This window comes from Brassica napus, chromosome A5, assembly GCF_020379485.1.
Source record: "Brassica napus cultivar Da-Ae chromosome A5, Da-Ae, whole genome shotgun sequence".
NCBI lineage: Eukaryota > Viridiplantae > Streptophyta > Magnoliopsida > Brassicales > Brassicaceae > Brassica > Brassica napus.
The window spans coordinates 28,851,082-28,874,771 of NC_063438.1; the positions used below are offsets into that span (position 1 = coordinate 28,851,082).

The 23,690-nt window shown below is 36.9% G+C and overlaps 7 protein-coding genes and 1 pseudogene across 10 annotated transcripts; 6 read left to right on the forward strand and 2 right to left on the reverse strand.

Moving 5' to 3' along the window:
• The first annotated feature begins 5,231 nt into the window (after positions 1–5,231).
• Positions 5,232–8,036, forward strand: LOC106453243 (serine carboxypeptidase-like 25). Its single transcript, XM_013895508.3, has 8 exons — positions 5,232–5,617; positions 6,225–6,428; positions 6,508–6,683; positions 6,774–7,073; positions 7,179–7,309; positions 7,389–7,484; positions 7,575–7,680; positions 7,765–8,036. Exons 1-8 carry the CDS (start codon positions 5,353–5,355, stop codon positions 7,906–7,908), a joined length of 1,422 nt encoding a protein of 473 aa, XP_013750962.2. The 5' UTR covers positions 5,232–5,352; the 3' UTR covers positions 7,909–8,036.
• Positions 8,037–8,219: 183 nt separating this feature from the next.
• Positions 8,220–10,001, forward strand: LOC125608715 (UDP-glycosyltransferase 83A1-like). Its single transcript, XM_048779176.1, has 3 exons — positions 8,220–8,667; positions 8,785–8,915; positions 9,579–10,001. Exons 1-3 carry the CDS (start codon positions 8,220–8,222, stop codon positions 9,999–10,001), a joined length of 1,002 nt encoding a protein of 333 aa, XP_048635133.1.
• Positions 9,587–12,027, reverse strand: LOC106448586 (annotated as a pseudogene).
• Positions 12,028–12,091: 64 nt separating this feature from the next.
• On the forward strand, positions 12,092–14,823 carry LOC125609190 (UDP-glycosyltransferase 83A1-like). The gene is made up of 3 exons (XM_048780298.1): positions 12,092–13,027; positions 13,095–13,521; positions 13,606–14,823. The coding sequence occupies exons 1-3, from the start codon at positions 12,532–12,534 to the stop codon at positions 14,057–14,059; spliced, it is 1,377 nt and encodes a 458-aa protein (XP_048636255.1). The 5' UTR covers positions 12,092–12,531; the 3' UTR covers positions 14,060–14,823.
• LOC106453244 (probable mitochondrial-processing peptidase subunit beta, mitochondrial) lies at positions 14,615–17,461 on the reverse strand. Of its 2 annotated transcripts, none has more exons than XM_013895509.3 (9): positions 16,716–17,461; positions 16,370–16,534; positions 16,153–16,290; positions 15,917–16,068; positions 15,711–15,819; positions 15,510–15,608; positions 15,342–15,407; positions 15,119–15,226; positions 14,615–14,975 (listed from the first exon to the last, which is right to left on the reverse strand). In XM_013895509.3, the coding sequence occupies exons 1-9, from the start codon at positions 17,379–17,381 to the stop codon at positions 14,889–14,891; spliced, it is 1,590 nt and encodes a 529-aa protein (XP_013750963.2). In that variant the 5' UTR covers positions 17,382–17,461; the 3' UTR covers positions 14,615–14,888. The 2 variants fall into 2 exon arrangements, with proteins under 2 accessions (XP_013750963.2, XP_022575683.2); XM_022719962.2 differs by having other exon boundaries at positions 14,881–14,975; positions 15,115–15,226; positions 16,716–17,453.
• A 98-nt stretch (positions 17,462–17,559) lies between these two features.
• Positions 17,560–18,777, forward strand: LOC125609192 (40S ribosomal protein S19-1). Its single transcript, XM_048780300.1, has 4 exons — positions 17,560–17,783; positions 18,100–18,190; positions 18,278–18,461; positions 18,558–18,777. The coding sequence occupies exons 1-4, from the start codon at positions 17,700–17,702 to the stop codon at positions 18,628–18,630; spliced, it is 432 nt and encodes a 143-aa protein (XP_048636257.1). The 5' UTR covers positions 17,560–17,699; the 3' UTR covers positions 18,631–18,777.
• A 235-nt stretch (positions 18,778–19,012) lies between these two features.
• On the forward strand, positions 19,013–21,999 carry LOC106453247 (probable galacturonosyltransferase 13). Of its 3 annotated transcripts, XM_013895511.3 has the most exons (7): positions 19,013–19,168; positions 19,260–19,540; positions 19,848–19,903; positions 19,999–20,157; positions 20,235–20,825; positions 20,916–21,218; positions 21,315–21,999. In XM_013895511.3, the coding sequence occupies exons 2-7, from the start codon at positions 19,330–19,332 to the stop codon at positions 21,594–21,596; spliced, it is 1,602 nt and encodes a 533-aa protein (XP_013750965.1). In that variant the 5' UTR covers positions 19,013–19,168; positions 19,260–19,329; the 3' UTR covers positions 21,597–21,999. The 3 variants fall into 3 exon arrangements, with proteins under 3 accessions (XP_013750965.1, XP_013750966.1, XP_022575684.1); XM_013895512.3 differs by having other exon boundaries at positions 19,026–19,540; positions 20,002–20,157; XM_022719963.2 differs by having other exon boundaries at positions 19,029–19,540.
• A 462-nt stretch (positions 22,000–22,461) lies between these two features.
• Positions 22,462–23,679, forward strand: LOC125609191 (lamin-like protein). The gene is made up of 2 exons (XM_048780299.1): positions 22,462–22,787; positions 23,105–23,679. Exons 1-2 carry the CDS (start codon positions 22,613–22,615, stop codon positions 23,461–23,463), a joined length of 534 nt encoding a protein of 177 aa, XP_048636256.1. The 5' UTR covers positions 22,462–22,612; the 3' UTR covers positions 23,464–23,679.
• Positions 23,680–23,690: the final 11 nt, after the last annotated feature.

Consider the following 23,690-nt stretch of genomic DNA (forward strand, 5'->3'; position numbering starts at 1 on the left):
ATCCTTCACTAACATATGATGAAGGTCAAAGAGGTTTGAAACTTTTTGGTCTAGGTTTCTCTAGAAAATTGCGATTTTATAGTGGTTATTCCACCAATTTAGGAAGTATTATAAAGTTTTACTAAAAAAATTAAAACGATGTCCACGTACCATGAAAAATATTTTAATATACATTAATAAAAATGTAGAATGTGCTTAGAAGTTTTAAAACAACACTAAAGATCATAGGCTTCAGTATATAGAGCATATACCGAAAAAAATCAATATTTTCGTAGGGGTTAACACATAGAATTTGAAAAAAAAAATTTAAAAATGAAAATAATGTTTTAATGCATAGTTGCATCCTTCACTTAAATATGATGAAGGTCAAAAAGGTTTAGAACTTTTGTTGTCTCGGTTTCTCTAGAAAAATAATGATTTTATAGTGGTTAGTCCACCAATTTAGGGAGTATTATGAAGTTTTACTAAATTAATTGAAAACAAATTAAAACAACGCCCACGTACCATGAGAAAGAGTATAATATACATTAATACATATATAGAATGTGTTTAGAAATTTTAAAACAACACTAAAGATCATAGGCTTAAGTATATATATATTATTTACCGAAAATTCAATATTTTCGTAGGGGTTAACTCATAGATTTTGAGAAAAATTCAAAAATATGAAAAAATATTTTAACGAATAGTTGCATCCTTCACTAACATATGATGAAAGTCAAATAGGTTTGGAACCTTTGTTGTCTCCGTTTTTCTAGAAAATGGCGATTTTATAGTGGTTAGTCCACCAATTTAGGGAGTATTAAGAAGTTTTACTAAATTAATTGACAAAAAATTAAAATGATTCCCATGTACCATGAAAGAGAGTTTAATATACATTAATAAAAATTTAGAATGTGTTTAGAAATTTTAAAACAACACTAAAGATCATAGGCTTCAGTATATAGTTTAATATACATTAATACAAATGTAGAATGTGTTAACAGCACTAAAAATAATAGGCTTTAATATATATAGCATTTACCGAAAAAATCCATATTTTCATAGGGGTTAACTCATAGCTTTTGAGAAAAATTCAAAAATATGACAATACTATTTTAATGCATAGTTTCATCTTGCACAAACATATAATGATGGTCAAATAGGTTTGGAACTTTTGTTATCTCTGTTTCTCTGAAGAATAGTAATTTTATAGTGATTACTCCATTGATTTAGGGAGTATATGCAGTTTTACTAAATTAATTGATAGAAATTAAGAAATCTGTCTATGTACTATGAAAGAGAGTTTAGAATAAGTTAACACAAATGTAGAATGTGGTTAGAAATTTTTAAAACAACACTAAAGATTATAGGTTTCACTATATTGAGCGTTTAGCGAAACATTAAGTATTTTCGTAGGGTTAACACATAGATTTTGAGAAAAAATCAAAAGTATGACAATACAGTTCTAATGCATAGTTGCATCATTCAATAACAGATGATAAGTTTGAAACCTTTGTTGTCTCCGTTTCTCTAGGAAATAACAATTTTATAGTGGTTAGTCCACTTAATTAGGGAGTATATGCAGTTTTACTAAATTAATTGATAAAAAATTAGAACGATGTCCATATACTATGAAAATGTGTTTAATATACACTAATATAAATGTATAATATGGTTATTAATTTTAAAACAAATTTAAAGATTATAGGCTTCAATATATAGAGTATTTACGGAAAACTCAATATGTTCGTAGGGGTTAACACATAAATTTTGAGAAAATTTTAAAAAATATGACAATATTGTTTTATTACATAGTTGAATCCTGCAATAAAATATGATGATGCTTAAAGAGGTTCGGAACCTTGGTTGTCTCCGTTTCTCTAGAGAATAGCAATTTTATAGTGGTTAATCCACTAAATTAGAAAGTATATACAGTTTTACTAAATTAATTGATTAAAAATTAGAAGGATTTTCATGTACCATGAAAGAGAGTTTAGCATACATTAGTAAAAATGTAGAATGTGATTTGAAATTTTAAAATAAGACTAAAATAGTAGGCTTCAGTATATATAGCAGCATTTACTCGAAAAATAATATTTTCGTAAGGGTTAACACATAGATTTTGAGAAAAAATCAAAAATATGATAATACAGTTTTGATGCATAGTTGCATCCTACACAAATTTACGATGATTGTCAAATGGGTTTGAAACCTTTGTTGTCTTTGTTTCTCAAGAGAATAGTGATTTTACTTTGGTTATTCCATTGATTTGATTTAGAGAGTATATGCAGTTTTACTAAATTAACTGATAAAAAATTAGAATCATGTCCATGTACAATGAAAAGGATTTTAGCATACATTAATACAAATTTATAAAGTGGTTATAAATTTTAAAACAAATCTAAAGATTATAGGTTTCAATGTATAGAGCATTTACTGAAAATTCAATATTTTCACATAAATTTTGAGAAAAATTCGAAAAATATGACAATACTGTTTTATTACATAGTTGAATTCTGCAATAACATATGACGATGGTTAAAGAGGGTTTGAAATCTTTGTTGTCTCCGTTTCTCAAGAGAATATTAGGCTTTAATATATATAACATTTACCGAAAAATTCAATATTTTCGTAGGGGTTAAAAAATTTATTCGGTTCAACTATCAAATCCATAATGTCATCGACGTTCAGCAACCGAAAGATGATAGACCGGATTCCGGTTTGCGCTGATCTTGAATCTGAAAACAATAATCAGTGAGTGCAAGACTGCAAGCAAGACTGCAAGCGGCGGCAGTTAATGAACCGGTTTGGTATGATTAAAAAGTTGAACCTTGAATAAGTTGAAACTGGGTGGAATAAGATAACCGGAAGCTTTTCAGCTTCTTGCGAGACATCATTGCTTCAAGAAAAATGAAATGGTTTTTGGACCTTTAGAATATTCCATGAACTGAGTTCCGAGCTTAACAGATATGATAAGAGCATCTCCAAAGGCACTCTACTTTTTCCTCTATAATTTACACTAAAATAGAGTAACTCTATTATAGAGTTAAATTTGCTCCAATGGTTCACTCTATAATAGAGTGAAATATAGAGTAATCCTATTTTTTTACTCCAAATATAGAGTGAAAAAACAAAAATACTCTATATTTCACTCTATTATAGAGTAACTCTATTATAGAGTGAACCATTGGAGCAAATTCAACTCTATAATAGAGTTACTCTATTTTAGAGTGAAATATAGAGGAAATTATAGAGTGTGATTGGAGATGGTCTAAGTCATGGTTTTAACGGGGCCAAGCCCAGTACAAATGTCATCGATTTATGATTGGCTTGGTGACATAAGCGACTGTAAATGGTACGTGAGGTTAGCAGAGATTCACCGCTTTCATGTCCTTAAAAACGTCACAGAAAGAGAAATGGAAGAAGGAAGAAAGTGACTGACACAAACTCTGAATATGTTAGGACAAAATATACGTAAGCACAGTTTCTTGAAATGACATTAACACTATTCGACCTCACTCGTTTCTCTGCCATTTCATCATTTACTCTTTTTTAAAAGAAAAAAAAAACAGTGTATTTAGATAGAGATACGAAAGCGTCATTATTATGAAACTTTAATATATATCTCATATGCCAACTACCACTTATGTGCTTCTTTAAATTCCATTAAATCACTTTTAATCATTCTCTTTTTTCTTTCAAAGTTTGAAATGATTTATAAGACATCTGAAAGTAAAAACTATACATATATTGCTAAGCACGGGATCAGAATCTTCTAAAGCAAATGTCAGATTCTTCCAAAAATAGTTTATTTTTATGGATAGAAACGCGAAATAAACTTGATGATAAAACACCCAGTTAATCACATGTGTCGAGCTTAGGTAGCAATGTAAATTTTGTTGTTATTGGATATTACTATTTATAAAGTTATATAGAAGTCACAGACATTGATTATCAAGAAGTCATTCATCGCTTCCAAGACCAGTAATATTCTATTCACCATAAGTGAGATTGAATGTAAGTATAAATTATGGAGAAGAAAAAAATGGTTTTAAGTATAATACAAAATAGAAATGGAGGAAATGTTGTAGTGACCTATGAAAAGATGGTCAAACTTGTAGGTATTTCATCCGTGGAAAAGGAGAGAATACTTTTCCCATAACGTCCACAGATCAATTTCATGCATGGGTTCAAAAGCAAATATATGTATATTTCTTGTATGTATTTAACATATCTATTCAGTAAACGATTGAAAACAAAAAAATCATCGAGAGAAATCTAACTTCATTTTTATAATAAGTTTTGCATGTACATGCATGCATGTGGAGATGTAGTATAGATTATATATAAGTATAAAATATATGAACACACGATTGATCTAATGCTCTGTCATATCAAATAACGTATTGGCTATTATAAGCTGGTGGTGTCATTTAAGTCATCATTGTATCTTCTTCCATATTTCATAAAGTTACTGTCACTGACAATACTGGTGGGCTTTTCTTACCATCACTCATTTTTTGGCTGGTGTTTATCCTTTCTCAAATAAACTTGAGCACACGAGCCAACAAAAAAATAGAGATTTGGCTTTCCTAAAAAAATAAGAACGACAACCCATCTCTAAAATAAAATAAAAAAAATGATGTTTTTGCTTCAATGTGTTCCTTTATAGAGAAATACTATATTTGTCTCTATAAATAGAGGAATGCTATTTTTTCTCTATATTTAGAAGAAAAACTAGCATTATTCTATTTATAAAAGTAAACATAGCATTCTTCTATTATAGAGAAACACATTGGAGCAAAAACATCATCTTTATTTTTTCCTCTAATTTAGAAATCTTTATTACATAGATGAGTTGGAGATGTTCTAATAGTATAGTTTTAGAGTTTAAACAACTGTAGAAGCAGCGGCCTAATGGGTTTTATTGGCAAAAAGTTAATTAGTAATGATATGAGTATATATTTTCTTAAGATTGGCGGTAATAATTAGCATAAGAAACATAATTGAAAGAGTCAAACTACAAAAACCATGCGAAAGGAAATTAATTAACTAAACTGCTGAAATTAATTGACATTATTTTGTTAAACAGTTAACAATATTAAATTCCTTACTGACCATTTATTTCTATGATTTTATTGTTGACCAGAAAACAGAGTAACATTGTTTCCACTTTCCAATATATATATATATATATATTTTTTTTTTTTATTTTTATTTTTTATTATTATAATAATAAATCTTAATGTTATTAATATTCTCCTTGTTTCGTATCTCTCTCTCTATTTAAGACATGCTAAAGGTAGAACTGTAGAAGCCGATCTGAAAAGTCTCCGACACACTCTAGATTTTCTTCCCCTCCATCTGACCATGACGATGGTAAAATGCGTACTTTTCACCACTCTCATGGCCATACTTATCATGACATCTCAAGGGAGAAGTCAAGCAAGAGAAGGAGAGAAACAAGCCGAGGCAGACCGGATTACATCACTTCCCGGTCAGCCTAATGTCACGTTTGAGCAGTTTTCCGGCTATGTCACCGTCGCTAAACATTCCGGAAGATCACTCTTCTATTGGCTCACTGAAGCTTCTCACCTTCCCCTCTCCAAACCTCTCGTGATTTGGCTCAACGGAGGTAATTGATCTCTTAATTAAACATTATTAATTTGTTTACTCTGTGACATTATAATGGAACTGTGATTATTTATCTATATTATTTATATTTTATAATACAATATATTGGGTTTGGCCTACTAGAGGCATGCGAATAATGCCCTAACTACCACTGGATACTCACTATTTATTGGAGCCCACATTTCTCAAAAAAAAAACAATTATGTTTGTGTTACCACGTATCATGATTTGCAGTTGCACAAAAAAAAAAAAACGTATCATGATTTGCGTATCTTATACAACTCGTCATTACAAAGATGATAAATGGATATTTTTACTATACATTTATGTTCATGATATCGTAATGCGTAGTTTAACATGCATGCATTCAATAGAGTAAATGTAAATGTTGAAAATTATAAATATCATTAAATGCAATTTTCAAACCAGCATTCAGACACTATTAAATACACACCTAACTATTTATTGGTCTCTCTTTTTCGCCCCCTTAAATTTAACCTCTATCCCAATTTTCTTTTTTTATTTAACAAATTTACAAAAAAAAAACAGAACAATTTTAATACTAGTATAGATTTGTCTGAATTTTAATACATGTAAAAAATGATTAGGACCGGGTTGTTCGTCGGTAGCGTACGGTGCGTCGGAAGAGATTGGACCATTCAGGATAAGCAAAGGTGGGTCCGGTCTGTATCTCAACAAGTTCGCGTGGAACTCAATCGCCAATCTCTTGTTCCTCGAAGCTCCCGCCGGCGTCGGCTTCTCTTACACTAACCGCTCCTCTGATCTCTTCAATACCGGCGACATCCGTACCGGTACAACTAAACCATAACCAAGCCCTCTTAATTACTCACGGTTTGACTTAACCGAGGACTCTGTTTCTCTGTCTTGCAGCCAAAGATTCACTTCAGTTTCTCATTAAATGGCTTCAACGGTTTCCGAGATACAACCGCCGTGAGATTTACATCACCGGCGAGAGTTACGCCGGACATTACGTCCCTCAGTTCGCTAGAGAAATCATGAACTACAACAAGCGTTCTAAGAATCCAATCAATCTCAAAGGAATCATGGTACTAAAAAAATCAAAATCCTCTGTCTTCATCACACTAAGTCGTGTCTTAGCGTTTGAAACCGTTGCATTTTTTTGTGTGTTTTGTAAGGTTGGAAACGCCGTGACTGACAATCACTATGATAACCTCGGAACGGTGACGTATTGGTGGAGCCATGCGATGATCTCTGATAGGACGTACCATCAGCTGGTGAACACTTGCGACTTTACTCGACAGACGGAATCTGATGAATGCGAAACGCTTTACTCTTACGCGATGGAGAAAGAGTTTGGTAACATCGATCAGTACAACATCTATGCACCGCCGTGTAACAAGTCGAGTGAAGTTGGCGGTGGAGTCGGTGGCTCCTCTGGTCGCCGGAGTATGCATCTCCCTCATCTTCCCCACTCCGTAAGAGCCTATTTCCTCTGTTGATCTTCTTGTTTAGATCCGGTTAACTGTTTAAATTGTTGGTTATATATTTTGTTTTTGTTTTTTTCCGGTTAATGTGAGTAGGTGCTGAGGAAAATATCAGGGTATGATCCATGTACCGAGAGATATGCGGAGATCTATTACAACCGGCCTGATGTCCAGAAAGCTCTTCATGCCAACGCCACCAAGATTCCTTACAAATGGACAGCTTGCAGGTTCATACTAAAACTGATATCGTGTTTAGTTTAATTGCCTAATAACTCTGTTTTTAATTAGAGTTGGTTTTGTTGGCAGTGAGGTACTAAACCGGAACTGGAACGACTCAGATTCATCGGTTCTACCTATATACCGGGAAATGATTGCTGGTGGGATAAGGGTTTGGGTATTCAGGTATGCTATTTTCGGTTTTAGCAATGATATATCACCGTGAAATATTTACCGAAGTCGTTAATCCTTGGTGTTTTTTTGGTTATGGTTAAGTGGTGATGTGGATTCAGTCGTACCGGTGACGGCGACTAGGTACTCATTAGCAAGACTTGGTTTGAGTACCAAAGTCCCTTGGTATCCTTGGTATGTCAAGAAGCAGGTATGTGACTAAAACCCTGATTCTCTTTGGTTATCGTCGGTTTTAGCTATAATACATCGAATTGAACCGAGATTGTGGTTTTAGGTCGGCGGATGGACGGAAGTGTACGAGGGACTAACGTTCGTGACGGTGAGAGGAGCAGGTCACGAGGTGCCATTGTTCAAGCCTCGTGCTGCTTTTGAGCTGTTCAAGTATTTCTTGACAGGCAAGCCACTTCCTAAGGCTTGATTAAAAATCCAAGTCAAGATCAGAGATTGTAATATTCGAAATTATGGTGAGAAAAACAAACTAAATGTAAAGTTTGGGTTATGATTTATGAGTTATGAGATTGAATTAAAATCAAATTTTAGAGTTAATGACTTACTATCATTTTGGTTTGATTACAATAAAGTACTAACGTAAGCGCAGTATCAAATTAGTCTTGATTCCCAAAGGAAAAAGACAAAAGTCAATTAGTACTCTGAAGAAGATTCGTTGCCCTTTTAGTTCTGTATAATGAATCAAAAACTCTTATTTGGAAAATAATACAAAATAGAAAAATGGGAAGGCCTCATGTCATGTTCATAACTTACCCAGAACAAGGTCATGTTCGTCCTCTACTGATCTTCTCGCGTAACCTTGCGTCTCAAGGAATCACATTCGTTAACACCGAGTTTAACCACAACCGCATCATCAGTTCCTTATCAAAACCATCCCACGATGATCATGTGGTGGATGGGATCAAGCTTGTTTCAATCCCCGACGGTTTAGACGATTCACCAGAAGAGAGGAACGTTCCTGGGAAGTTGTCGGAATCGGTTTTGCATTTTATGCCGACCAAAGTAGAGGAACTGATCGAGAGGATGATCTCGGAAACTAGCGGTGCGGTCATTAGCTGCGTTGTGGCGGATCAGAGCCTAGGATGGGCAATGGAAGTTGCAGCTAAGTTTGGTATCAGACGAGCGGCGTTTTGTCCCGCTGCGGCTGCGTCTATGGTTCTTGGATTTAGTATTCAGTTTTCATCAGTAAAATTTACAAAAATAGCACAATTTTTAATTCATACTGTAGTATATTTTAATATACTCTTTTGCCTGAATTTTAATTTTACAATGTTAAAATGATTAGGACCGGTAGCGTACGGTGCGTCGGAGGAGATTGGACCATTCAGGATAAGCAAAGGTGGGTCCGGTTTGTATCTCAACAAATTCGCGTGGAATTCACTTGCCAATCTCTTGTTACTCGAAGCACCCGCACCGGTATACCTAAACCAAGAACCAATCCTTCTAAAATTTTTTTTTTTTTTTGAATTGATGTTAAATTAAGGGCAATTGTCAATAATAGCACCTTTTGAAGTTTATGTCTCAAAAAGAGCACTAGAAGGAGAAAGTCACAAAAATGACATTCATTAAAGGGTAAAATGTCCATAATATCCTTGGTTTAAATTAAATAAACAAACAAAAATAAATAAATAAAAAAATAAATAAAATAAATAAAAAAAAAAAATTTATAGTTTCAGATTATATGTTTTCAGATTCGAAATTTTTATAACTTTTTTTAAAAAAAAAAATTTTGAATTTTTTTTTTTATTTTTTTTTCAAATTTTCTTTTTTTTGAAACTGTTTTATAAATTTTTATTTTTTATTTTAGTATTTATTTTTTATAAAATTTTAAACCCTAATTCCAAAACCCCACCCCCTTAACTCTAAACCCTAAGGTTTGGATTAGTTAACCCAATGGGTATAAGTGTATATTTACCTCTTTAATGAAACCTATTTTTGTGACTTTGAACCTTGAATGCTACTTTGGGAACAAAAACTTGGTTTGGTGCTATCCTACTCTTTTTCTCTTAAATTAATTCAAGAAAAACTTTTTTACAGAGGATGCAACATTATTCTGAGAGTTTTTAAAAACTGAAACAGAGGACAGATATAGTTTATCTTACTGAAAACCATGTTTCCATGGCTTTAGTGTACTTGCAAACTCCCACGAGGCGCAAACTGGAGATACGGTTTCTTACTGTTTTGTCGATGCTTTTAATTAAAGTTGCAGGGCTGTTTGAGCTTTCCCCATGCCTTCTGCAGTTTCTTTCCTTCCAAATAGCAGACAGAGTGGACTGGAAAACATATCTGATCAAGAACAAACGGGTGGAGTTACTAGTCTGGTCTGATAGAAGCCGAATCCTTCTAAAATTACTCAAGGTTTACCTTAACCGACGGCTCTGTTTCTTGTCACTGCAGCCAAAGATTCTTCACTCCAGTTTCTTATTCGATGGCTTCACCGGTTTCCGAGATACAACCGCCGTGAGATTTACATCACCGGCGAGAGATAAAAAGTGGAGGTAAGATTCACAGAATGATGATGATGGTGTGATAAAAAGTTTGACAAGATGATACTTTTTTTTTTTTTGGACAACGACAAGATGATGCTTATAATGCATTATATATTGGAATGACTTGAGAAAAACAAGAAAAAGGTAAAAGACTTGCTGAGTAAAGTGTTAAACTCCAAAGACAGCAAATAACACAAATCCATTCTCTATAGTCTAATTAACGAAAGGACAAAAACAAATAAAACAAACTTAATGTTAAACTGAAAAAGCGACGCTGCAGAACTTGAGTTGTCGTCTATTGGTATGTCTTGTGTAACTCCACAATCGGTGGGTTTAAAAGAAACAAGTCGTGAAGAAAGATCATAACCAACCAAGAAGTTGTTCTGTGCTATGTTACCAAAAATAGCTTCTCCAAAAGTTGGTGACGGCGGACCACATATAATATTCAGACAAATGGCGCCTTCTCCATAATCCATATACGTATTGTTTTTACCCAAAACAAGATCTGCACCTCCACTGAAATGCATAGTGATCACTGGAAAGATATCCATTGTGTCCGTTACGTAGCAAAGCGAATAGTCGTCCTGGTATGTTACTCGTTCCGCTGTAACAACCTTTTCCACTGCCTTCCTCACTAGGCTGCAGTAGCTCGCGGGCAAGAAGGTTAAAGTGGTTCCAGAGTCTATGATTATGTTCCCGTCTACGGCGTGGAACGGTGTCCCCAATGTTTCAATGCGAGTCTCCTCAACGCTGACCGCGTCTAGGTTTAGGTAATAGGAAACATTGTTCTCCTTCTTCATAAACATAGGGGTCGATACAGTCCCTTCTCCTGACACAATAGCATTACTTCCAAAGTGTATCTTACTAGTTCCCTCAGGGGAGAAGCAGTAAGAAATTGCACGTTGCATGTCTTTGCCCATCTGAGAGACGAGTGATACCGGCCCCAAATTTAGACCAACAATGCCCGGATAGGATCTTCCACGCACTGAGCTGTTGTGCGAACATCCAACAATGGTTTTAGGCATTACATAGGACTGGCCAGAAGTGGATTTAATCGTGACAGTCTCGGTAGCAAAGCTTCCTATGGAATAGGTATGGTCTGCGTAGACAATATCATAAACACAAGAATGGTCAGGTGTGTTGTTGCATCTTAGATCTTGGTAGGTGGAGGATTTTGAAGGGTTGAATATTGGATTGCGTTGTTCGTAGCAGTTAAGACAAGGCAAACATTGTGTCCATATGACACTGCTTCCCGTGTCTATGACTGCTTCGATCTCGACAGGAGGTGTACCGATTTGGAGTTTCATAAGATACTCTCCTGTGGAGTTAGTATCAAAGATGACGTCGGCGTAAGGAGATGATCAGAGTTGATCGTAAGTGTTAGAGCGACCAGTACTAGAAGATGAATTAGACCGACGGTGGATTAGGTCCATGGTGAATCCGGCGGGAGGTGATGAGGAGACAGTGACGACGGTAACAAAGAGAAGAGCTGTAATGATTTGAAGAGAGAGTGCCATGCTCATCATTCTGGTTGCAAAGGGCATTGTGATCGAATAATACAATGCAACCTTCATGCACATATTTTTATAGTATGGACTTTTAGTCTTTAAATTGTTAATTCTCTTGATTTGTCATTTTCCCAATTTTCTTTTTTGAATATTTTACATTTTAAGTGATAAATTTGTAATTTTGATTTTTGGTTTTCCATTTTGATGTTCCATTAATGGAAATTATATCACTTCATTATATATAGCGAAATGTATATTTTACCTAATTGTTAATGTAAGTTTACTAATATATGATATGACTTTTCTACACCCCCAATTTATATCGCGACTAGAGAGTTGCCAAATTTGTGAAAAGTAAAATTTGACTATAACTCTGATTCTTTTTGGTTTTTTTGATCAAACGGATGGTTTCATTAATTTAAAACAAGCATTGCATGCCCACGAGGGGAGGAATGTCAGCGGAGGCGAGAGCTAACTTTTTGGTTATCTTCGGTTTTAGCTATAATACATCGAATTGAACCAAGATTGTTGATTTAGGTCGGAGGGTGGACAGAAGTATGTGACGTTCGTGACGGTGAGAGGAGCAGGTCACGAGGTGCCATTGCGTGCTGCTTTCGAGCTATTCAAGTATTTCTTGACAGGCAAGCCACTTCCAAAGACTTGAAAAATTTCCAAATTAAGATCAGAGATTGTAATATTTCAAAATTATATTGGCGCGAAAAAAAAACTAAATGTAAAGTTTGGATGATGAATTGATGATTTATGAGTTATGAGATGGAATTAAATCAATTCTAGTTTAATGAGTTATCATTTTGTTATGATTACAATAATGTACTAACCTAAGCGCACTTATTTTCGTATCATACAAGTCAAGCTTTGGTATCAAATTAGTCTTGATTCCCAAAGGAAAACGACAAAACTCAATAGGTACTACTCGTAAGAAGATTCGTTGTCCTTTCATTTTGTCATCATCTTCTAAAAGTTTCTTTATAATGAATCAAAACTCTTATTTGGATAATAATTCAAAATTGATAAATGGGAAGGCCTCATGTTATGGTCATACCTTACCCAGCACAAGGTCATGTACTTCCTCTAATGAGCTTCTCACGTTACCTTGCGTCTCAAGGAATCCAAGTCACATTCGTAAACACCGAGTTTAACCACAACCGCATCATCAATTCCTTATCCAAATCATTCCGTGATGATCATGTCGTGGATGGGATCAAGCTTGTTTCGATCCCAGACGGTTTAGACGATTCACCAGAAGAGAGGAACGTTCCTGGGAAGTTGTCGGAATCGGTTTTGCATTTTATGCCGACCAAAGTAGAGGAACTGATCGAGAGGATGATCTCGGAAACTAGCGGTGCGGTCATTAGCTGCGTTGTGGCGGATCAGAGCCTAGGATGGGCAATGGAAGTTGCAGCTAAGTTTGGTATCAGACGAGCGGCGTTTTGTCCCGCTGCGGCTGCGTCTATGGTTCTTGGATTTAGTATTCAGAAACTAGTTGATGATGGTCTCATTGATTATGATGGTAAAATTAAAATTAAAATTTGATCATTAGATCAGCTTTTTATAGCTATTGTTTTTCTATTTTTTAGGGACTCCTAAGGTGAACAAGACAATTCAACTATCTCCAGGGATGCCAGAGATGGAAACAGACAAGCTTGTATGGGTTTGTCTGAAGAACAAAGATTCGCAGAGAAACATATTCCAACTTATGCTCCAAAACAATAAATCAATAGAGTCAACGGATTGGTTGTTATGTAACTCTGTGTTTGAACTTGAGACGGCAGCGTTTGAACAGAGTCCAAAAATATTACCAATTGGTCCCATTGGTTTGGCTCATCATAGTCTTGAAGAGGGATCCATGTCACTAGGAAGCTTTTTACCTGAAGACCGGGATTGTCTAGACTGGTTGGACCGGCAGATTCCTGGTTCGGTGATATATATTGCCTTTGGGAGCTATGGGGTTATGGGTAAAGTTCAATTAGAAGAGCTAGCAATTGGTATAGAACTGGCCAAGAGGTATGGGTTTGGTTCCGGTTTACTTTACTAACTTCCCATGTGTGTTACTTATACTACCTAATGAGTTACATGTTGATTCAATAGGCCGGTTTTGTGGGTCACCAGCGGTGGTGATCAGCCACAAATGAGAGTTGGGTCTGGTCAGGTCATAGTGGTGAAGTGGGCTCCACAACGTGAGGTTCTTTTGCATCGAGCTATTGGATGCTTTGTGAGCCATTGTGGATGGAATTCAACTTTGGAAGGAGTCCAGAGTGGCATACCATTTTTATGTATCCCTTATTTTGCAGACCAATTTATCAACAAAACATATATATGCAATGTGTGGAAGATTGGATTAGGGTTTGAACAAGATGAACGAGGAATAATTTCAAGGTTAGAGGTGAAGAGGAAGATCGATGAGATTATGAGAGACAATGGAGAGTTTAAAAAGCGAGCTATCAAGATTAAAGAGATTGTAATGAAAAATGTTGTGAAAGATGGCATTTCTTATGAGAATCTAAACAAATTTGTCAACTGGATCAAAACAGAAGTTAATTGATAAAGTTTTGAATGTTTCCAATACGACCACTACTTTTGAAAGAAATGAGACATGCCTTGTATTTTCACAAAATTCATAGAATGATGATGATGGTAATAAAAAGTTGAACATGAACTGTAAGTGGATGTACAATTCCGAAGACTAGTGATGTTTGTGATGACAATGGTCATAAAAAGTGGAGGTAAGATTCACAGAATGATGATGATGGTGTGATAAAAAGTTTGACAACGACAAGATGATGCTTATAATGCATTATATATTGGAATGACTTGAGAAAAACAAGAAAAAGGTAAAAGACTTGCTGAGTAAAGTGTTAAACTCCAAAGACAGCAATAAGATAAACCACATCCAAATGATGAACTTGAGATCAGAAGAGCAACATTAACCATAAACCAGAACCCAGAAAATGATTGGTTATGGTTCATCATTTCCTACACTTCAGTGAGAAATTCTTCTACCTCGCCCTTGTTTTTTTAAAGTGATTCAAGAATCTTGTCCACCAGTTATTATACCTTTTCATAGAATTGGTACGTATAAATATATAAATTGCATGAATACAGATGAAAGTAATGATTCCATTTGAGGTTTTCAAACAACATGCAACAACTTAGTATGTATGGCAAAATTATTGAGAAGCAAAAAGCAATAAAACATAGGATCTCTAGCATCCTGTAGCCGGATAAATAGAGTAAATGGTACATTTATTTTTACCAGCAACGATTGAAAATTATGCAAGATTACAGCAAAATAAAACTCAAAAATAATGAATCCATCGCCCCACCTTAACATGCTCTCCCTGTGGCCGTTCTGTGAGCGTTATTTCAGAGGCTTAGTAACGGTTCCAGTAGGTTCCGCGTCTGAACTTGTTGTAGTCTGGCAAATCTTGGATCGGACCAATAGCTGAGATTGCAATGTCCTGCACATTATCCCAAAAAACACCCCTTAATTACTCTTACTTTTTAGACTCTATTTTAGCCACCTAAACGCCATATCATTTTTTTTCCTTTTCTTGCTTGTATACATACATAAACCAGGACGAGAGCGAGAGAAATGACTTACCTTGTCATAGATATACTTGTTGGCAACACGTTTTACCGTGCTGGCATCAACTGCATCGATCCTTGCAAAGAGTTCAGCCGTTGGGATTCTTCTCCCATATGTCAGCAGCTGCATAGATCACAAGTATCGGGAAGTAGGTATAAACTAGAACGAAAAACTAAGGTTTGTTATCTTTGACCAATGCACTTATGTTATAAAGATGCTTAGATGATTGATATCATACCTGACGACCAATATCTTCAGCAACTGGGCTAGTTCCATCCATGTGAAGTAATAGCGATGATTTCAGCTGAAGGGAAAATTTTAAATCAGTTTAGATTGTTGTACAAATAAGTGAGTAAGAAGCTGAATCTAGGGAAAGAGAGGAATAGACAGTTGTGTATTAGTAAACCTGATTGCGCGCACGTGTCACATCATCGTCTGAAACTCGGAAGGCCAACTTGGTTACCTCATGCATAATCGCATATGATAAATCATCTAAGCAATCAGCCTGTAAATAAATAACATGCAACATGTTAAAATAGATGCAATAAGGAAAAAACTGCTTATACAGTAAGAGATAAGCTAGCTATGTTATTATGTAGGGTTTGACCTTAGCAACTGCGTACACGCCGAAAAGTCCAGTATCCTTGTAGTTGGTGTTGAATGCCATTATGCTTTCCGCTATTTCATTAACGGCAACCCTCTGGGTCAGGGCAGACCTGCGCACGTACAAGTTAATATTCATCAACATACTGTAGAAACAAACCTTAGCGTTGAACCCATGTCAAGCAATACAGAGAGAAAGTAAAATCTAACCCCATGTGCTTGCCACCACCAACGTTTTTGTTCCAAGAACCCAACATGGTTTGCATAACCATAAGAGCAACGGAATCTGGATCTGTCCAAGAAGCTCCTTCGAAGGCCACAGCAAATTGTGCAAGGGGTAGATCGTCATCAATCATTCGAACCTAACAAAAATTATCAATGGACTAGAAATTTAGAAAGAAGGAAACTAAAGGAACAATAAAAATCATAAATGGTCGTCTCTGTACCTCAGAGCCAGTAAAACTAGCAGGTTCTTTGGCAACTAGTTGAGTAGTAGTAGTCGGATCAGATGACAACTTGTTAAATAGCTTCTTCACTTGCTCAACAACTTCCTCATGCTTGACAGCTCCTGCCGCAGCAATCACCTAAAAACGTTTTGGATGAGTCAACATCAAATAAACAAATTCAATAACCGAATGAAGAAAATGAGAACAAATGTTATACCATCCTGGAAGCTGTGTAGTGAGTCTTGATGTAGTTCTGAAGATCATTTCTGGTGATAGACTTGATATTCTGAGCAGGTCCAAGAATAGTTCTTCCAAGAGGTGTGTATTGGAAAGCAGTGGCATGTAGATGGTCAAGCACAACTTCATCAGTTTGTCCCTCCACCTATAGAAAAAACAACAACAGTGCTGAAGAGAGTGAATGAACAATCAAATTAACAATAATATCACCAAATAAATGAAAAATTGCAAACGAAATAGTTACTTCACGACCATGCCAGCATATGATTAAGTCCATCAATCAATAACAGAGCAAAAAGTTTGAATTTTTAAGAAGAAGATGATACCTCTTGCATTTCCCTGAGGATGACATCACGCTCCCGGTTAATCCTCTGCTCCTCGAACTTAGAGTTCTGCAAGATATCAGCCAACACATCCAACGCCTGGTTCACATCCGAATCCATCACCTTGGCATAGTAAGTGGTCTGCTCCCTCGACGTATACGCATTCAAATGACCACCAATGTCCTCGATCTCCTCCTCCAACGCCCTCACCGTACGCCTCTCCGTGCCTTTGAATATCATATGCTCCAGAAAATGAGCCGTCCCGTTCGTCTCGTCCGACTCGAACCTCGATCCAGCGTCGATCCATACCCCGACGGTTGCGGTCTTCGCGGAGAGATTCGATTCGGTGGCGACTCGGAGGCCGTTGGGTAAAGTGGTGACGCGCGTCTCGGGGGATGACAAGATGTGGTTGTGTGAGGCGAGGATTGGATGCGGAGATGCGTATTTGAGGAATCTCTGATCTGGGTTCTCTAGCCTCTTGAGCTTCTCTTTGACGATCTCGGCGGAGTGGTCGTAGGGCATGAGAATCGGCGGCGTGGGGGAGGGGGAGTGAGACGTCAGAGAAGCCGAGTCGAGAGCTGAAACGGAGGACAAAGCTCGTGCGGCTCGGTTCAGGGCGAGACGCCTCTGAGATCGGAGGGCGGAGGTCAATAGGTTCTTCATCGCCATTGCTGATGGCTCTCTCTCTTTCTCTCTAGGGTTTGATGAGACAAGACTCGAGATGCGAACTAGTCGCCAGTAGTTATGCAATGATAAAACGTGGACGTTTCTCCGACAGGGTTAACACGACGTCGTTTACTCAAGCACTTAGGCCCAAATAAAGATGAATAAAGGCCCATTAAGGTATAGAAAGCCTTAAGTGAAATGTAATGGAGGTATATAAATTAAGACATTGTTGTTGGAGATTGAAAACCCTAGTCTTCGCGGCGTGACGACGGAGAGAGAGAGAGAGATTCAGCTCTGCGTTAAAGGCAAAAATCTTCAGCCATGGCAACTGGTAAAACTGTGAAAGACGTCTCTCCACATGACTTCGTGAAGGCTTACGCTTCTCATCTCAAGCGATCTGGCAAGGTCAGTGCTCTTCTTACTTTGTTTTACTTTAAGAAAATTCTAAGTTTTTCATTTTGTTTTAATTTGGAAATTCATAAGCCTTTTCCTCGAATTAGATCAATCCGAGTCTCCACGTTTGTGTAATAGTGTTAAGTTGTCTTGAGCTTTTGCATTGTAAGAAAGCCTTGAATGGATTGATATCTTGTCTTTTTAGGACAATAATCAAAGCTAAACTCATAGTGTTGTGTCTATGATAAGCATTTCTATTGGGTTGCTGTTTCCTGTTTGTGTGTTTCGTAGGAGAGACAATAACGTAATATATGTTGTTTTGTTTCAGATCGAGCTTCCCTCATGGACAGACATTGTGAAGACCGGTAAGCTGAAGGAGCTTGCCCCATACGATCCAGATTGGTACTACATCAGAGCTGGTTAGCTTTCTTACCTTAGTCTCTCAGCTTTATTTCTCAATGCTCATGTATAAAGTTTAACAAGGATGCTATCTTATTATGATGCAGCATCTATGGCAAGGAAAGTGTACCTAAGGGGAGGTCTTGGGGTTGGTGCTTTCCGTAGAATCTATGGTGGAAGCAAGAGAAACGGCAGTCGCCCACCACATTTCTGCAAAAGCAGCGGTGGCATCGCCCGTCACATTCTCCAGCAGTTGGAGACTATGAACATTGTTGAGATTGACACCAAAGGGTAAAACATTCATACGGCTTCCCCCTCGTCTTTATATATCTTTCTTTGAGCAAGATGCTAGTGGTTAAATTATGTTTTTGTGTTGCTGTCTTTCAGAGGAAGAAGGATCACTTCCAGTGGGCAAAGGGATTTGGACCAAGTCGCTGGACGTATTGCAGTTGAAGTTTGAAGTTTTGAATGTTGTTTTTACATCTTTTGAAACCAGTGTCCTGTTTTTAGTGTTAAATCTTTTTATCAATATCATTTTGCTGAAGACTTGGCACTCATATCTTTTTTGTTTGTGTCTTTAGACATTTAAAGTCTCATCTTCTTTCAATTCTGTGTTTTTTTCTCTAAATGTCATCAGTCGAAATCTTAAATAAGAAAATTCATAATCAAAATAGACGATTAGACCAACAATGGATCAAGACAACAAAAGGAAAAAAGCAAAGTTTAATGTTTATCCTTTAATTCAGGAAGAAACCTAAAATTAGCTTAATGCAGAAACCCTAAATTCAAGGTGAAGACACCAAATTCAAAACACGGTTTTATAATAGAAAAATCCAAATAAATCTTCTAATCCCATTTATAAGTAAGATCTTAAAACTAATTACGATTCTTTTTTTTCTTCTCTTGGTGAATTAATATTTAGATCCACCGGCAAAAATCACTTTTGGGATCTTTGTCATCCAAGGAAGGAGCAGCTCAGTGGATTTGTGCTTTGATCAGTGAGAATCGAACTCTCTCTCTCTCTCTCTCTCTCTCAAAAATTGAGATAATTGGGTGAAATCTTAAATGCAATTGGGATCGTGGGAGCAGGAAGGGAGGTGATGTTGTTTGGATGGGGATTGGGCGGAGGAGGAATTAGGGTTTGGAATCAGGAACAAGGATGCAACTTCACATCTCGCCGAGCATGAGAAGCCTCACGATATCGAGCAGCAATGAGTTTTTTGATTCGATGAAGATCAAAGTCGCGCCTCCTCTCATCTCTTACCGAACTCTCTTCCACACTATCTTAATCCTCGCCTTCCTCTTGCCTTTCGTCTTCATCCTCACCGCTCTTGTCACCCTTGAAGGTGTCAACAAGTGCTCCTCCATTGGTATATATAACACTAAAGCCTCTTCCTTTTTTGTTTCGGATCTCGACTTATTGCTTAGGATCCAATGCTTATGTCAACAAAGTCTTGGCATTTTTGAAATTTTATTGCTTTGTATCCATAAATGATTAATGAATCACTTAAAAGAGTCCCAAATGAGCTTCCTTTGAATGTCCTGTTATGATGCTTTAAGCTCAGATTATCTTTGATTAGTCTCAGTATTAATGGATTCTGACAAAACCAATCTTAAAGCTGTTATCTTTTTTTTGCTTAGAGCTCATGAAAATTTCTTCTTCTTTTTTGGCTTCAGATTGTTTAGGGAGGCGGTTAGGACCACGCCTTCTTGGTAGGGTAGATGATTCAGAGGTAAGTGATGATGATTGCTTCTTTTCAGATTTTTTTAAAAGCTACAAGATGGATTCATCTTTACATTAATTGGGATCATTTTTCTGTTGTTGCAGCAGCGACTAGTTAGAGACTTTTACAAAATTCTAAACGAAGTAAGCACTCAAGAGATTCCAGATGGTTTAAAGCTTCCCAATTCTTTTCGTCAGCTTGTTTCCGATATGAAGAACAACCACTACGATGCCAAAACATTCTCCCTCGTTCTTCGAGCTATGGTACTTTCTCTAAATCTGAAAGTTAATTGTTTAAACTCTGTAGAGTTTGCTTATTATGCTTAATATGATTTGAGCAGATTGAGAAGTTTGAAAGGGATATGAGGGAATCCAAATTTGCTGAACTTATGAACAAACACTTTGCAGCAAGTTCCATTCCAAAAGGAATCCACTGCCTCTCTTTGAGACTAACCGATGAGTACTCCTCAAACGCTCACGCTCGGAGACAGCTTCCCTCCCCTGAGCGTCTCCCTGTTCTCTCGGACAACGCTTACCACCATTTCGTTCTAGCTACAGACAACATTTTGGCTGCATCGGTTGTGGTCTCATCCGCTGTTCAGTCGTCTTCGAAACCTGAGAAAATTGTCTTCCATGTTATCACTGACAAGAAAACCTACGCGGGGATGCATTCTTGGTTTGCGCTCAACTCCGTTGCTCCTGCCATCGTTGAAGTCAAAAGCGTTCATCAGTTTGACTGGCTGACAAGAGAGAATGTTCCTGTTCTCGAAGCTGTGGAGACCCATCACGGTATCAGAAACTATTACCATGGGAATCATATCGCTGGTGCTAACCTCAGTGAAACAACTCCAAGAAAGTTCGCTTCGAAGTTGCAATCAAGGAGTCCCAAATACATATCTTTGCTCAACCATCTTAGAATCTATCTACCAGAGGTAAAACCTTTCTATCCTTTTTAATCATTCATTCAGATTTGAAACTGAGAATGTGAATGTAAAGCTTGTTTGGTTGGCCCTTTTGAACAGCTGTTTCCAAACTTGGACAAGGTGGTGTTCTTGGATGATGATATAGTGATTCAGCGAGATCTATCTCCTCTTTGGGATATTGATCTTCACGGGAAGGTAAATGGAGCTGTGGAGACTTGTAGAGGAGAAGACGAATGGGTTATGTCAAAGCGTCTCAGGAACTACTTCAACTTCTCTCACCCTCTCATAGCAAAGCATTTGGATCCGGAAGAATGTGCTTGGGCTTACGGAATGAATATCTTTGATCTACGGACATGGAGGAAGACGGATATCAGAGAAACTTATCATTCTTGGCTGAAAGCGGTAAAGCATCATCAGAGAAACTTGTATTTTTTTTTTTGAGTTTTGTGATTTAGATAATGGCTAATCCATGTCTTTTTGGTCTGATGATGTGTGCAGAATCTGAAGTCGAATCTAACAATGTGGAAACTTGGAACATTGCCTCCAGCTCTAATTGCATTTAAAGGGCATGTTCAGGCAATAGATTCGTCTTGGCACATGCTTGGATTAGGATACCAGAGCAACACCAACATAGAAAACGTGAAGAAAGCTGCGGTGATTCACTACAATGGGCAATCAAAGCCGTGGCTGGAGATAGGTTTCGAGCATCTGAGGCCGTTCTGGACAAAATATTTGAACTACTCCAATGATTTCATCAGGAGCTGTCATATCTTGGAATAGCAAAAAGAAAGCTTTCAGATAAAACCTTGAAGGTAAGAGAAGTGGAGATTTGGCGGGGGTTTATGGAGATATATACATTGGGAGTTTTGGCTGGAAGATGAAACTAGTTACAGAGCTATGCAGGAGAAAGATTGATTCTTCTGTAGAGGTAGAAGGGTTACCCTTTGTTGAGATTCTTTTGACACAGCAGTAAGAAATTGGATTTTTTTTTGGGTCATGATCAGACACCAAACACTGGTTACATTTGCTCCACATGTATTTTTTCTTTCTAAATTTGTTGGTTCTTAATTTTTTTGGCAAGTTACAATTCCAATTTTTATAATTTTAATTTCAGTAGTATTCAGTGATTTTAATGAGAACACAATTTGATTTGTTAAGGTCAATATATAACCACATTTCTTGATGGAGAAGTTTGCCTTTGTAGCTCTCTTAAGCTCATGCTTAAATAATACATGACACTAAAACGTTCTGCTTGCAAAATGAAGATATGGTTCGACTTTGGTAAGGACTTGGTGGTAAGTTGGAAGGAACATGTAAAAAGGATTTGCTAAAAGGACTCTGCTTTGTAGCTCTGTTTCTCAAGTTTCTCTTCCTTGAGAAAGGACATGGGTATGTATATAATCCTACGTGGATTATACAATAAATATCGTGTGGACATAATGTTGGCTAAAATCAAAGTAATGACCTCAAAAGAAAATGGAAACAAATCCCCGCCAAAAAAGGTAAGAAATATAATCACGAGAAAGGTCATAAGGCATTTGTGCCAGCAATTTACAAGCTGTAATTACCTTAATTGTGTAACGCTTACCTTTTAATTAATGATCTTGTAATCACCTCGTCAACCTCTTGGTCTTAATTAAAGTTGGAAGAGAGATCGAAAAGGTTGGTGGAAGAATTTGCGGATTTTTTTCCTGAAAAAGAGAAATTTACTCTTTTTAATTAAAAAAACGTTCACGTTTCTAGTGAGATAGACAGAGAGTCAGAAAGCACTTAGCATTTTCTTTCTAGAGTGATCGATGGCGAGAATTGCTTTGATGGCTGCGGTAGTGGTGGTGGTTTTCCTTGCGGCAGGGCTGGTGAGTGGAGTGGCGGCGAAGAAATGGACGGTGGGAGATAACAAGTTCTGGAATCCCAATGTCAATTATACCGTTTGGGCTCAGGACAAACATTTCTACTTCGACGACTGGCTCTGTAACTATATTCTCTCTCTCTCAACACTGATTCTTATCACTTTCTAGTTTAGATGATTTTTAGATCTGATTGGAAATGTGTTTATCTTACACCGAGAATATTCAAAAATTTTAAAATATTTTAAAATCTTGTCGAACACAATTAATCATAGGTTGTCTGAAAAGTGGGACCACTAGATTCTTCTCTGTCCCTTTAATTACAAACATAAACAGTTGGTACTTTCAAAAGATCAGTGTTTCTACTCCATTCATGAATCTTGTTGACTTGTATGGTTTCTCTCATTGTGCCTCTGTTTGGTTTCTTGGCTGTTCTCTTAGATTTTGTGTACGAGAGAAACCAATACAACGTTATTGAAGTGAACGAGACCAACTACATTAGCTGCAATTCCGATAACCCCATCGCTAACTGGAGTCGTGGATCCGGAAGGGACGTCGTTCATCTCAATGTGACCAGACCTTACTACCTCATCAGCGGTTATGGTGGTGGATGTTACGCCGGTATGAAGCTCTCTGTTTTAGTTGAGAAACCGCCTCTTCCACCAGCTCCAGCACCTACCAAAAACAATGCAAGAAGAGCCATGACCGTCTCACCTTTTGCTCCTCAGTTTGTTATTCCGGCAGCTGTTTTTGCAGCAATAGGGTTAATGTGGGACAATGTGGTACTACCCTTTTGGTAACTAGTCTTGATTTCTCCAATTTATATTGTAGTGTTACTCTCTTATTTCTTCTTAATGTTGGTTTCGTGGATCTTCTATCATCGTTCCCTAGACGTGTGTGTACGCGCCTTAGGAGGTTGTTCATGCTTTCGCTTTTGTTGGTGGGAAATCAATTGTTGAAGAACAAGAAGTGTAGTTTAATTTATGTGATGAATCTTCCAAACTTGATTGAGCCTATATTTTGGGCT

What these genes read in the sequence shown, in the direction of transcription:
- LOC106453244 (XM_022719962.2), bottom strand. Translation starts at nt 17,381, where the DNA reads ATGGCGATGAAGAACCTATTGACCTCCGCCCTCCGATCTCAGAGGCGT. An exon ending in TCCTCAGGGAAATGCAAGAG is followed by an intron (nt 16,535 to 16,715) that starts GTATCATCTTCT and finishes TTTTTTCTATAG; the next exon opens with GTGGAGGGACAAACTGATGA. An exon ending in GTATATCTATGACAAGGTAA is followed by an intron (nt 14,976 to 15,114) that starts GTCATTTCTCTC and finishes GATAATGTGCAG; the next exon opens with GACATTGCAATCTCAGCTAT.
- LOC125609192 (XM_048780300.1), top strand. Translation starts at nt 17,700, where the DNA reads ATGGCAACTGGTAAAACTGTGAAAGACGTCTCTCCACATGACTTCGTG. An exon ending in TTGGTACTACATCAGAGCTG is followed by an intron (nt 18,191 to 18,277) that starts GTTAGCTTTCTT and finishes ATTATGATGCAG; the next exon opens with CATCTATGGCAAGGAAAGTG. An exon ending in GTTGAGATTGACACCAAAGG is followed by an intron (nt 18,462 to 18,557) that starts GTAAAACATTCA and finishes GCTGTCTTTCAG; the next exon opens with AGGAAGAAGGATCACTTCCA.
- LOC125609190 (XM_048780298.1), top strand. Translation starts at nt 12,532, where the DNA reads ATGGGAAGGCCTCATGTTATGGTCATACCTTACCCAGCACAAGGTCAT. An exon ending in TGGTCTCATTGATTATGATG is followed by an intron (nt 13,028 to 13,094) that starts GTAAAATTAAAA and finishes TCTATTTTTTAG; the next exon opens with GGACTCCTAAGGTGAACAAG. An exon ending in GGTATAGAACTGGCCAAGAG is followed by an intron (nt 13,522 to 13,605) that starts GTATGGGTTTGG and finishes TTGATTCAATAG; the next exon opens with GCCGGTTTTGTGGGTCACCA.
- LOC106453243 (XM_013895508.3), top strand. Translation starts at nt 5,353, where the DNA reads ATGACGATGGTAAAATGCGTACTTTTCACCACTCTCATGGCCATACTT. An exon ending in CGTGATTTGGCTCAACGGAG is followed by an intron (nt 5,618 to 6,224) that starts GTAATTGATCTC and finishes AAAAATGATTAG; the next exon opens with GACCGGGTTGTTCGTCGGTA. An exon ending in TACAAATGGACAGCTTGCAG is followed by an intron (nt 7,310 to 7,388) that starts GTTCATACTAAA and finishes TTTTGTTGGCAG; the next exon opens with TGAGGTACTAAACCGGAACT.
- LOC106453247 (XM_013895511.3), top strand. Translation starts at nt 19,330, where the DNA reads ATGCAACTTCACATCTCGCCGAGCATGAGAAGCCTCACGATATCGAGC. An exon ending in GTAGGGTAGATGATTCAGAG is followed by an intron (nt 19,904 to 19,998) that starts GTAAGTGATGAT and finishes CTGTTGTTGCAG; the next exon opens with CAGCGACTAGTTAGAGACTT. An exon ending in CCCTCGTTCTTCGAGCTATG is followed by an intron (nt 20,158 to 20,234) that starts GTACTTTCTCTA and finishes TGATTTGAGCAG; the next exon opens with ATTGAGAAGTTTGAAAGGGA.
- LOC125608715 (XM_048779176.1), top strand. Translation starts at nt 8,220, where the DNA reads ATGGGAAGGCCTCATGTCATGTTCATAACTTACCCAGAACAAGGTCAT. An exon ending in GTCTATGGTTCTTGGATTTA is followed by an intron (nt 8,668 to 8,784) that starts GTATTCAGTTTT and finishes TAAAATGATTAG; the next exon opens with GACCGGTAGCGTACGGTGCG. An exon ending in TACTCGAAGCACCCGCACCG is followed by an intron (nt 8,916 to 9,578) that starts GTATACCTAAAC and finishes AAACTGAAACAG; the next exon opens with AGGACAGATATAGTTTATCT.
- LOC125609191 (XM_048780299.1), top strand. Translation starts at nt 22,613, where the DNA reads ATGGCGAGAATTGCTTTGATGGCTGCGGTAGTGGTGGTGGTTTTCCTT. An exon ending in CTACTTCGACGACTGGCTCT is followed by an intron (nt 22,788 to 23,104) that starts GTAACTATATTC and finishes CTGTTCTCTTAG; the next exon opens with ATTTTGTGTACGAGAGAAAC.